This window comes from Chionomys nivalis, chromosome 14 (genome assembly GCF_950005125.1).
Source record: "Chionomys nivalis chromosome 14, mChiNiv1.1, whole genome shotgun sequence".
Taxonomy (NCBI): domain Eukaryota; kingdom Metazoa; phylum Chordata; class Mammalia; order Rodentia; family Cricetidae; genus Chionomys; species Chionomys nivalis.
Window position 1 is genome coordinate 27,430,750 of NC_080099.1, and position 13,420 is coordinate 27,444,169.

Genomic DNA, 13,420 nt, shown 5'->3' on the forward strand with positions numbered 1-13,420 from the left:
TATTTCAGCAGAACCAAACTCGCTTTTCAAATAACTTTGGTTTCTTAAGTTTTAGGATCATGAAGGAATTTTTCAATTGAATATAAATTATAAACATTCCATTTTCTATTTTTTTCTTTGAAATTCAAGCTCTCTTATTTTATTCTATGCAGTAAAGGAGTTATCATTTTGCATATAAATACCTAATCTATTTTGAGATAAGTATCAGGTATGAGACCAGCCCACAGAAAAGTAGGCTCCTTCATCCCCCAGTGCTGCCTCTCCTCAGACTCTCCGTGACTCTTGCCATCTCTTCTTCCATTATATATTCAGGAAAGGGCATGATAAGTCTATTATTGCTGGGCTCTTCTTTCTCTAGGGATTATTAATATTGCAAGAAGGCACACATTTTGAGAGTCTAAGAAGTAAATACCTAATTATAAAATTTCAGGCAATGAGAGTCACAATTAAATCCTGCCTAAGTGTTTCTTTGAATCGCTTCCTGGCCTCAGGTTGAGGCTGTGAACTGTGTAAGGACACAGTCCTGCAGTGAGGCGTGTTGAAAGAGTTGTAAGCTTGCTCTAGCACCTCCTCCTCTCTTTATTTCTATTGCTATCATATTTGCCCAGTCTGAGAGAGTCCTCTGAAAGATATTTGTCTTTCCTTGTTTGCCAAAAATGAAAAATAACATAAGATAATATGCCTTCTAGGAATCTAGCCAGTGCTGACTTATTGGTGAGACAAAAAAAAAAAAAAAAAGTTAACTCCAGATGATAAACTCCAAAAAAGTTAACTCCAGATGATAAACTCCAAAAAAGTTAACTCCAGATGATAAAGCCCCGGGACACGCTCCCAACTCTGTCTAGTGACCTGGACCAAGGGAGGAGGAAAAATGGTTCTAGGCTCAGGGAACAGTAGCTACAAGACTCAGAGTCCCAAGAAGCATGCAGAAATCTTCTAGGAATTGCCAAAGTTGGGAACAGCTGGAATTTAGGAACTAGAAATACCAGTTGAAGCGTGTGGCCAGCCATGGGCTCATAAAGAATAGCTAAGAGCACCCTAAGGTGGAGAGAGAGAGACCCCACCCCTGCGCCACACCATGTTTGCAGAGACCTAATGATGGGTGGCATAGATGAATTCATGCTTTATGGGAGAGTGGATGAGTCTTGAAGACAAAACATTGGGTGATGAGTTGAGATGAATGGGGTGAAAGTGAGAAGGATGAGAAGGCACTGAACAAAACCTAGCGCAGGGGAGGAAGAATTCTAAAGACTGGTGGAGGAAAGGCAGATGGAAAGTTCCTCTGTTCTTGACCCTACCCCAGACAACTCATTCTGCCAGTTGGGAGAATGAGAATGCCCAACTGTGCTGTCTGAGACCTAACACACATGGAGAATAATGGTTGGCCCTGAGGCCTGGTGTGCCTGGATTGACAGAAGTGGTGTTTCAGTGTGCCTGTGGGGTGTTTGCAGAGAGGATGTGTGAGTAGTGGGAGATCACATGCTCTGATGGGGGGGGGCGCAGAAGGATAGAAGTAGCTAGAGCAGGAAGAAAGGAAGAAGCCAACACACAGTTCAAATGTGTGTGGGCACCTTTGCCTTTCTGAATCAGAAAGGCAAACTTTTGGGTGCTGGGAGCTGTTATCCCCCACTAAAGAGAAATAGAAAAAATAATGAGATACCACAAGATGATTTCTATGGGATATCCACCAAGGAACAAATAAAATCTTCAAAATCAGTTGTTTCTTTAGCCAATTCCTTAAATATTTGGAAGAGGGGACAAATGGGAAGAGGGTGGGTTTCTATTTGAAGGCAGTTTTGCTCAATGGAAGCACTTCTTCCTGATAAATTTTCCAATGCTGATAAGGAGTTCTGCGAGGGACTGTTTTTGCCAGGACCGGGGACAAAGAGTCCATTGATAGCCTTCTCAAGTTGCTAGGCAATGGCTGAATGACCGAGATAAACTTCAGCTAGGCAGAACTAAAGAAATGTTCGTGCATTTAATGCCTGATGCATTAAGCCAGGGGCCTCAGTGTGAAACCCGCATTCACTAGGCATTTGTGACTGCATGAATGTAGTAAATAAATCATCTAGGATGTCGCTATTTCCCCTCTCAAAGATTTAGTCCCAAATCTTACCCAGCCCTGGGTAAGAGCAACAGCAGGCTGTGGGGCAGAGCGGGAAACCTGGGGGCTTCGCTGCAGCCATTCTCACTTCAGAGACTCAGCCTTCTGTCCATCAAGGGAGAGATGGACAGACAGACAGGTACCCGCATGCATACACCTCTCTCTCTCTCTCTCTCTCTCTCTCTCTCTCTCTCTCTCTCTCTCTGTCTCTGTCTCTCTCTTCTCTCTCTGTCTCTCTCTGTCTCTGTCTCTCTCTTTCTCTCTCTCTGTCTCTGTCTCTCTCTCTCTCCATTCCCCAGACCGACAAGATCTCAGATGTGGGTCATGTGCATTTGTGGTTAACGGGGCACTTGCATGTTGATTAAACCCTTTGATGTAGTTATTGACTTGAACTTGGATTCCCACTAAGATGATTCTGGGATGCCGCCCTCCCAAGGTCCTCATGGTAACCATTTAGGCATCACTGAGGGGCTAAGGTGCCAGAGAACTATACTGTGATAGAGGGGTCCCTGAAGGCAGTTCTCATCTGCACCATGGTCACAGCCGGTGTGTGGGACAGAAAGGCTGCCAAATTCTGCTTCCTGGGGCTATGGAGAAGCCGGTCTCTTATCATCAAGACACCATGGGGTTCTTGTTCCAAGTCCCCCATTCCTGGCTGGGCTCAGGTGAGCACCCTAACTCTGATTCCATTCTGCTGTTCCCATCTCCCTGTTATACTATGTCTTGTTCATCCCATTCATTTTTCCTAAGGGGCTCAAGGGCTGATGCGATATCCTAACCCCTTTTCTGCCAGCTTAGCATTTGTGCTGGTTTGAAAGAAAACAGACCTATAGGGAGTGGCACTATTAGGAGGTGTGGCTTTGTTGGAGTAGGTGTGGCTTGTTGGAGGAAGTGTGCCGCTGAGGGTGGGCTTTGAGGGCTCAGATGCTCAAGCCAAGCCTGGGTCTGTCTGTTGTCTGTTTCTCTCTCTCTCTCTCTCTCTCTCTCTCTCTCTCTCTCTCTCTCTCTCTCTCTCTTCTGTCTGTGACTCAAGATGTAGGACTCTTAGCTCTTTCTTCAGCACCATGGCTGCCTGTACACTACCCTACTTCCCCGCCATGATGATAATGGACTAAATCTCTGAACTGTTAGCCACCTGATTAAATGTTTTCCTTTGTAAGAGTTACCATGATCATGGTGTCTCTTCACAGAAACCCTAAGACAGTATTCAGTTTTCTTGTTCTAGTACAAAGATATCTTTGAGTGTTCTCTTTTCTTTGGTCACTGGAATGTGGCTTCTATTAAGAAATGGTCCTTGGGCCATTATCATCAATAATTAGGATAAAAGATGTACAAGATTCCGTTAGACTGGAGAGTGCCACTGTCTGGGCTACTAGGGTAACTTTTTGAATGCCAGACAGAACGATCTAGGAATGACATGCAGGTAGTTACTAGACAGTTGCCCCTGGCGGACATGCAACTCACTCCGTATGCCAAGGCGAGCATGCCAAGAGATTTCCAAATCTTTCCAAAAATTGTACCAAAAAAAAAAAAAATGCTTCATGGACTGGTGAGGGCTTTGTCCTCTCTGCCCCACCCTGCCACCTCCGCATTTCCTTTCAGTAGGTGTTAGAAGGTGGCCGGAAAACAAGTGCAAAGAGTTCCCAGGTGACAGTGATCTTGGCCAGAGCTGGGAACCAGGCCATGGACCGCACGTGTTTTCAGACAGTGGGAATTAAATGGTGATTAGCTGTGATGCTCAGTGAATGGGTGTTTCTGGCTGACTGATCCCAGAGCAGAGAGGGAGAAGCGTCAACCTGTTTCTGCCATTTTTAGGAAATTCTTTATAAAGGCCCGTCACTCCACTACTGCTCTGGAAAACCACACACACATATACATCTCTATCTGTGCAAAACTAATTACATTTCATCTGGAATTTCTCAACCACTTCTGAGAAGCCAGTTTCAGTTCATAACTGTGTGGGGTGTGTTTGGTACACACACCCTTTGTGGTATGTGAGTGCACATGAATGTGCGCAGTGTGTGTATGCACGTGTACAAAGCCCAAGACACAGCCTAGATATTCTCGAGGCTGTGACACAGTAACATGGGTCCCAGAGATCCTAAACACTTAAAATATGTGCTTCCAGCCACAATGGCACTGCATTTCCCCCCATTTTCTAACGAGGTCTGCTTCTTTCGGATAAGACAATCTATTGGCTGGAAATGTCAATAAATTAAGGTTTTAAATATCTGCATATGGTAGATGTGCATGTCCTTTCTTTGCAAAACTGGTGCGTTAAATTTAGAAAGAGAGGTTGCGATACTGAATGCACTTTGGATTTTGGCTAACGTTCACAGTATTTTTGTTTGTTTGTTTGTTTGTTTCTGTTTATTGAGTCAGCGTTTTTCTGTGTAACATCTCTGGCTATCCTGGAACTCACTCTGTAGACGAGGCTGACCTCAAACTCACAGAGATCTGCCTGCCTCTGCCTCCTGTACTGGATTATAAGCATGAACCACCACTGCTCAGCCACAGTATGACATTTTACACCTAGGTAAAACATACTAACATTTGTAGACCTATTTTCCTCAATTTTTGTAAAAAAAATTGAAATTATAATTATGTCATTTCACCTCATCCCTTTTCTTCATCAAGCCCCTCATTATGTTCATCCCTGCTTGCTCCCTCTCAGATCACAGCCTCCTTTTAATTTCTATTGTGTGTGTATGTATATATCATGTATATATAAAATGTATATATAAAATTTGAATGAAGTCATGCCACTTGAGCTGACAATGTGTTCCCCTCTCCTCCCCCGGTCAAGAATCCTGGACTATAGCCCTGTTTTAAAAATCTCAGCATTTCTTAGGAAGATACAGACCTGAGTCAACATTGTGAAGTTTTGAGTGGTGGTGACTCCAGGTTCAGAAACCCAACTTCCTTTAAAGATGGGATGGCGGCTGCTGGGTCTAAGTGTGCTCCTCCCCTCACTGCCACCTCTGCCTGTGTCCTCATTGGCTGAACACTTTGTAGCATTTTTTTTGTTGTTGTTGTTACTGTGCCCAGGGGAAGAGCCTAAGCCATGTGTTGCAGTTCACTGAGGACACACCCCTGTTATATCAGACTGTACCCTCTCCAGCAAGTGATCCCTAACATGTCACCTAGAGCAATATCAGCAACAGAGAAGAAAAGGGACCAATTCTCATGGTTCCCTGGGCTTATAGTAAAGATTTGGCTAAAAGCTGGCTCCTTAGTGAGAAGCAAGGCCTTCTTCCTGTTGTGAAGCCTTAACAAGGAACTTATTCAAAACAAATTTATCAGTGAAAAAAATATGAGCCTGTTCATGGCCGGCAACAAAATGATGCCCTGTATAAATATTACCCAGAATCTATTCTTTCTGTTTAGAAAAAGTAATCCGGCTCTCCGTTCCAAACGTGATCTGTTTTTAAATTTGCTGGAACTGTCTTTTTTCCCACGTATGTTTGTGTCAAATGTGTTCTACGAGTGTGGGGGAACAATCTCTCAACAGGTTCAGAGACTAACAACTATTCACACACCCAGGTCCATGGAAGACAGAGAAATGAGGCATTGGGGGACCACTGGGTTGGCCTGAGAGCAGTAGAGACATAAGTACAGGCTGCAAAGCAAAGAGACAGAGGGCAGCCAGAGGGAGGGAGAGGGGGAGAGGGAGGGAGGGAGAGGGGGAGAGGGAGGGAGGGAGAGGGGGAGAGGGAGGGAGGGAGAGGGGGAGAGGGAGGGAGGGAGGGAGACATGGAGAGAGAGAGAGAGAGAGAGAGAGAGAGAGAGAGAGAGAGAGAGAGATCAGGCAGGAAGCAGGCTGGTCACAGATGGGAAGGGGATTACAGGATCACATTGTGAGGCAAAGCCAGCACATTCCCGCAGGAGCCTGGTAGGTCTAAGGCCAGATGGGATAATTTGTCTTACCCCATGACCCAGACTGTGGAATGCCAGGAACACATTTTCTAACTGGCTTTAAGCCAAGTCATCTGCTTTTCTCATGTGACCGAGGGTGTCCCTTTCACAGGCTGGTTCTAAATCATCAGAGCAGGTTGACACCCAAGCTGTGACTGGTATGTCCAGAGACACCTCCCACTCTACGTGGATTTATAAGACGGAAGCAGGTTTGGTACAGCAGAGCCCAAATTAGATAGTGTGGCCTCTGTTAGGCTCGATCTGTTTTACCAGATTGAAAGTGCCCCTTTGCCTCACTGAGGTCACTGAGAATTTAATATCCATTTGCAAAACTCTGGAATCCTGGTGAAATCACAGATGGAATTTAATGCCTGACATGATCAAGCTTCAACATCCGTGATGCAGAGGTGACAGGGACATACAAAGATGGACTTTTGTACTATAAAGTCAAGAGGGAACTACAGGGAGGAGGCCTTGAATCCATGGGTCACTCCTACTGACAGCAAATGAAGTCATTGTACCAGCTTGGCCTATCTGACAAGGTGAGAGTCCATCCCTCTTTTCTTTTATCCACAATCAAAGAAGCTCTTAGCAAATTCTAGGGTGAGGACAAAAGATCCCTCTGAGGGATTGCTGGTGATAGGCCATGTTTGTGAATCTGGACTTAATGTAGCTAAGTTGCCAGTGCTCCCCAAATTAATCTAGCGGCTAAACCCCACTAAATTTCCATCTTGCTTATTTGCAGAGACTGGTATATAGATGCTAAAAGCCACATGGAAATTCAAGGGATCCAGCATGACCAAGAAAACTATAAAAAGGAAGCAAGGGTGGAATTCTACCCCTCTCCTGGTTTAAAACCTCCTACACAGCCACCATAATCAAGGAAGATTTGTACCAGTATGAGGACAAGCATACAGCCCAATGGAATTTACTAGAACATCCAGACATAAGCTTCACATCTATGGGAAACTGACTTTGGCTGGGAAGTTAAGACAGTCAGTGGGAGAAAGAGTGGTCTTCAAACACTGTGCAGAGACTGCTGATTATAGGATGAAGTTTGACCCCCCCCCCATAATAGCACAGAAGATTAACTCAGAGTGAATAAAAAACAAAGTATAAAAGTTTTAAAAACTTTAGAAGAAAACATAGAAATAAACCTCTGCAATCCTGCATTAGGCAATGATTTCTTAAAATTAATACCAAAAGCACAAGGGAGCAACATTGAAATTTGAAAATTGGGACAAGGTAGACTTTATCAAAATAAAAACTTCTGCTGAAAAGAACGTTATGGAAATAGCGGGAGCAAAAATAGAAAGTGGAAGAGAAGGGCTTGCAAATCATATCTGGTAAAGAACATTTATATAATGTGGTCTTAGAACTCAATGATATAAAGAAAAAGAACTCGTTTAAGAATTAATGAAGGCTATGAATATATATTCCTCCCAAGAAGATGTACAGGTGGCCAATAAATGCACAGATGATGGATCCCCAGCGTCATCAGTCACCAGAGGAACACAAAGTAAAACCTCCAAGAGGTACCACTTCACAGCCTCTGAGACGGATGTCACCAGAAAGACGGATGTGTGCCGGGGATACAGACGCGCTCAGATGCTGCTGGTGGGAACGTAAAGTGTTCCTGCCAGAAGAGCGATGTTCTTGCTCATGATTTACAGACTCTGAAGGCAGCACTAAATGCCGAAGCAAACCTGTACATCATGAGAAAAGATATCATTCTTCTTCTGGGATCACTACTCCCCCGATAAACTTCCCAGCTGAATTCATAAAGCCACATAAATAAGGAGGAGTTTCTTACCCCATGGTTAGAAATTTTGTGCTCAATCATAACATGAATTTATTATGACTCAAACTTTTAAGGAAGGAAAAGTTTTTAAACTTTTATTTCTGGGAGTTTAATATTTGTATATGAACCATATTAGGAGTAGTTCATAGTTTTATCTCTATGATAATTCTAATTATAGTCTTGAGACTTATTTAAAAATTTTTTTCTCTTTCAATACTCAAAATATACCACAGAAATCTCGCTGGCCTACATTCTATCAGTGGGATCTTACATTCAAGTTCAATGAAACTGACTACACACCTAACACAACATTTCATGGACAAAAATGTGTTCACTTGCTGGGGACTTTACTACATTTTTTAATTTTTTTCCTGAAAAAAAAATAACCTGTGTGTATTTCTTTGAAGGAAGAAGCAACACCACTAGATACTAAAGCATTGGCTATTTCTTTCAAACACTGGCCCTAACTAAGGTCATACCTGACCATCCAGGGAGGCAGCGGCAGTGACCTGTGGTGGGGTGGCAGCCATCTGCATGGCTGCAGTCACAGCGCTCAGCACAGTTTAGCCCGTATGTGCCATCCTGCAAGGAAGAGAACATCAAAGCCAGCGATGACAAATCTAAGTATTCCCATGACAGCAAACCACAAGGGCCCTGACATGTTTCTTAGAAACAGACATCACATCCTCTCTCCCCATGATGCAAAACACAAGCTTGCAGGGTAGCATTTGAAAATCTCCTCAATGCTAACTTAGGTTTGATACATAATTAGAAGATGGGCACGGTGAAACCAATTGTGTCAGCTTGTATGCATGTATACATACAATAAATATAAGCATGCAATTGACTAAAAGAACCCTTTACCACACTCCTGAAAATATGTTCATTTGTCTTTAATGATTCTTACAACATAGCTCAGGGTTGTGTTCCCTATAATTCTCTTTCCTTAGAGGAAAGAGGGGTCTTTGTCCACATAATAAAGATACACATGCACATGAACTAACACACACACACACAGACACACACACACACACACACACGCTAGATAGACACACAGATTAACTAGATAAGTACAAAGATACATAGATATGGATATATAGATGCCATATATGATAGACATATAATTGAATTAAGTTCATTTCCATAATCTGTTGTCAGCGGAATACATGACATAATGAAGAAGACAGAAAATCGATTGTTACTTTCTCTAATAACTATCTTTCTTTCCAGGAAAAAGTCTAAACTGTGCAGAACGTTATGATTCATGACTGTATATAAGCATTACATTGGCAGCCTCCCCATCTGCCTCGTACGTATATGCTACTGTTGAGCGGTCCAATAAAGAGGAGATGCTTGGCGGGCAGACATGACCAATTAATTATTCACGAAGAAGAATAAAAAAGTTTTTATTGGTAGGGAAAACTTATTTTTGACTCCAGACACTAGGAATTGGAATAGGGTACCACAACCCTCTCTGTGTTACCCAAACACTGAGGGAAACAGCCCAGTGACTGAGGGTGGGGACATGGAAACAGGCAGCGGGTGTTAGATGACATAATCATTTGTCTAGCAACCAGCTAACCCACTACTTAGGCTCCACTAGTGTTTGACAGGATTGCACAGCATTTAGCTCTGTTATATAATAAATGTGACCGAACCGTCAGATTTCCCTAATACATCTACTGCAGAACAATAGTCAGCATGCGCAGGGGTTTCCACTTTGTCTATAATGAAGAAGTAAAGACCACCTAACAGCCCAGCGGAGCTTTGTTAATCTGTCCATTGGTCTGAAGAGACATAGCAAAGATAGCTTAGCTCCTAGGGGCTTGAATAATGCGGGGCAGGAATCCTTCTCTGTTGGGAAATGGGTTGTACTTAACAAGAAGGATGCCCAGAGGAGGAAAGAGAGGCCTCATGGAAGCCCTGTCTCTGGAATGACCCAATTCAGGGGGTCCCATTGTTATCTTATAGTGTCCTGGGGGAGAGAACCTACTTCTGTTGATAGAAGGCTTGATGGTTCCAAGAGAAATCATGGCATAAGCAGGGAAAGAAAGCAGCCAAGGGCTTTGGAAGGCAAGCACCGGGTCACTATAGAACCCCCTTCCCATTTCACCCCCAGCTAGTCTGTAGCACCTACAGAGGAGAGTTTCCAATGATGCATGTCTCCAAATTAGGTCAAGGGAAGGGAGTAAGTGCTGCGGAGACTTCTGGGCCTCCAGAAATATTTACATCAAACGAGGCTGTTTTCAAACCTCCTTTCATCACTTCAATGCGCATTTCTGTGACACCAGCCACCGCCCCCTTTTCAGCCCCCTGTCACTTCCCAGCCCAAAGCCTGCAGATTTCCATTATAATGGGAACAGAATACGTGGAGAGTTGACTGGCATACACTGGGTGTTTGACCAATGCTGCTGCCTGGCTGCATCCCAGAGATGAGTGGATAAGGAACGGAAAATGTGGAGTGGGGGGCTGGGAAAGCAGCATGGGGGTGAAAGAAAAGAAGGAAGCATTCTTTAAAGTCTGCCTAACTGATTGCCACTCTATGCCTTCCAAGCCTCCGCCCACTTCCACTCATGTAACAGTTATTGAAGACTGGGTCACACTCATTCACCTCCAGTCAGGAAAAACAAACAAGCAACAAAGTGGGTAAAAGAAATCAACCCTCCTGCATAGTCCTCCGGGCGTGTCTACCCAGAGCCCACATACCTGGCAGGGAAGTTCACATTTCTTCCCTCGCCATCCAGGCGCACAGGTGCAGGTCCCATCCAGGGTGTTGCAGGCACCCCCGTTGAGGCACTGACATGTTAAGTTACAGCCAAAGCCCCAAGTGCCACTGGGGCAGCTGATGGAACAGTCTACCCCGTGCCAGCCTGCGTGACAAGAACGACAGAGCGTGTGAGGAGACAAAGGAGGACCGGGAGCTTTGCTGAGCTCTTCCAAGCCACGTCTCCCTTTGAGACATCGTGGAGATGCCTAACAGTGCTGCCCAACACCGGTCGCAGCAGTGGCAGACAGTTTTGGCTCTGCCACAAAAGGCCTCCACCAGAAATGAAAAGGAACCCCCAAGGAAGCAAGCAGCCAACTGTGCCCTGTGTCGGTCAGGGATGCTAACACTGAGACGCACCCCTGGGCTACTGGGACGGGATGGTGGAGTGAGGTCACCTTTAATGGGCTGTGGTGGTTGGGGTAGAATGATAAGCTTTGTTTATTTTTATGGGAGGAAGTAGAAGGTTTGTTCTTGGAAGAATAGCCCCATCTTTGAAGCAGTAGCTGTTAACCATAAAAAATGGGTTACCAAGATCCTGGCTGCACCCATGGAGGACACAGTCTGGGCCACACATAAAATCTGTGCTGGCTGCATTTCCTGTCATGCCTCCAAGTCAGGCCATTTGGGGGCACAGACATGCCTGCTTGTTTACCTTCCCAAAGTCATGGACTCAGACTCTGAGCTGGCAGCAGCTTCAGAGATGACCAAATACGAGTTTCTTTCCTGGCCTCAGGAAGGATGAGGGAGGATGAGGTCACACTGAGTTTAGTGGATTTCGAGCTAGAGCCCTCATCCGTGTGTCCTTCCAGTGACTCTAGGAGGGGACAGGACCAGGATCTACAAAAGATTCAGACACCCATACTCTTACCTGCCTTACAGATACAAGAGCCATCCACAGGAGAACAGACAGCGTCGTTTTTACAGCGACAACGAGAGGAACAGTTTATCCCATAGCTTCCCAGAGGACACGGGCTAGAGCAGTTAATTCCCTAGATGAGCACAAACAGCAAAATGCGGCTACTTTTTCCAACCGAAACCATGCCAGCACAAACAAAAATACACTGTGGCGCGCTAATTGGGCTTTCTCTCTCATTTTAACACTCAATGCTTTTTCTTATACAAATTGTACATATTCAAGTGCAACACTGGCTAGTCCATGTTTATGATAAAATATTAACTAGGACACGCCAAAAGCCTGCTGACTTCTTTAGATTTATCTTTGTAACAGAACAAACCTTTCTCCCTTGGTTATACGAGTAGACATATAAAAATAAATTATAACTGTAAAGTTATTATCAGCAAAAATATAAACACAAACTTCACATCATTTCTAAATGATTCATGGGCCTCCTCGTATAGCATGCCATATTCTAAATAGATGAATTAAAACGATACTCAGCCAGTGGTATGGTTCAGTTTATCCACAGTAGGCATTAAACACAGAACAGAGCTACCAAAGGTGACTTGGGACAGCACTTTTCAAAAACTCAAAAGACTTTAAAGAGAAAGTTAATTCAGGGGTCAGCCAAAGGATTGTGATTCTAATCAGAAATCTCTGGGAAGGTCCTCTCTGCTCTACAACTTTAGGGTCCACTCTTTTTATGTGATGATCATCAACATTCTCCAGAGTTCAATACTATCTTTACAATGGGATGAAAGAAAGCACAGCCACCACATCCCCTTTTCAATAGCTAAGAAAGTCCTGGGGACCACAGGCACAATTCTGCTCCCTTGTGCAGGTACATTTGTAGACGCTACACTCTCAAAGGGACTTCAGAACTTTGTGCATATATAGCGTGTGAACGTATCATGAATCAGAACTAATGCAGGCTGTGTCTTTAAATTTTGAGGAGCTAAAACAGAATCTGTTGTAAATAATAACTAGGCTGGGCGATGGTGGTGCACGCCTTTAATTCCAGCACTAGGGAGGCAGAGGCAGGCAAATCTCAGTGAGTTCAAGGTCAGCTTGGTCTACAGAGCTAGTTCCAGGACAGCCTGGGCTATTGCACAGAGGAAAAAAGAAAAAAAAAAAAAACTAACAATAACCACATGGAAAAACTCTCTCTCTGTTGTCTATAGGTCACAATAAGACAATTACATAAGGAGTAATTATAATGGGTCATACTTCCTGATGAGTTCTAACAGCAAACCTTAATGACATCTTGGTGGTTTTATTAGTGTTCTCAGTCATCAATGGGATGCTAAAGTTACTAATCTCAGACAGTTCTTCTCTCATGGATGCTATAAAAGGTTCAGTCGCATTTACTCTGCTTCACGGCAGCTCACATAAATGGTGCTGCTGACGTGTTTGTTCCACACTGCGCATCCCTGTCCTGCCTCCAGAGGCCAAGGTACTCACTTTGAATCCAGGGGCGCAGGCGCACCTTCCCGTCACGCTGTCACAGTCAGCCCCATTCTGGCAGCTGCAGATCTGTTGGCAAGTTTCCCCATAGAATCCAGGAGAGCATGTCTCATTACAGTAGAGTCCAGACCAGCCCGGCTTGCAGCCACACTCTCCAGACATGGGATGACAGCTGAGAGACACAGATGAAAGGCACAAGTCATTCTGGGTAAACATGACACTTCAGCCATGTGCAAATGTTGCTTTCTCAATAGTCACTAAATGTGCAGGTGATTCCACGAACATGATTTAAACTTAATTCTTATGGTGGTGCATTTAATTAATTAATGCTTGAGTATTACTACAGAGCCAGTGAATTGAATCAGCATTGTGCCCTAGCCAAGTAGCTACAATAACCATATCCTTTTGTCTAAAAGTCTTTTTAATTGTCTTGAACTGAAAGCCCTAACTCAATAAGAAGGCAGCACCACA

General features: G+C 44.1%; 1 protein-coding gene across 2 annotated transcripts in view; it reads right to left on the reverse strand.

The window, feature by feature from the left end:
• Megf10 (multiple EGF like domains 10) overlaps positions 1-13,420 on the reverse strand; it is a 154,120-nt gene that overhangs the window by 25,273 nt on the left and 115,427 nt on the right. For both annotated transcript variants that reach the window (XM_057788613.1, XM_057788614.1), the window contains exons 10-13: positions 12,947-13,121; positions 11,456-11,576; positions 10,527-10,690; positions 8,300-8,402 (exon numbers count right to left, since the gene is read on the reverse strand). In XM_057788613.1, the coding sequence (XP_057644596.1) occupies positions 8,300-8,402; positions 10,527-10,690; positions 11,456-11,576; positions 12,947-13,121 (563 nt within the window). The remainder of the gene's footprint in view (positions 1-8,299; positions 8,403-10,526; positions 10,691-11,455; positions 11,577-12,946; positions 13,122-13,420) is intronic.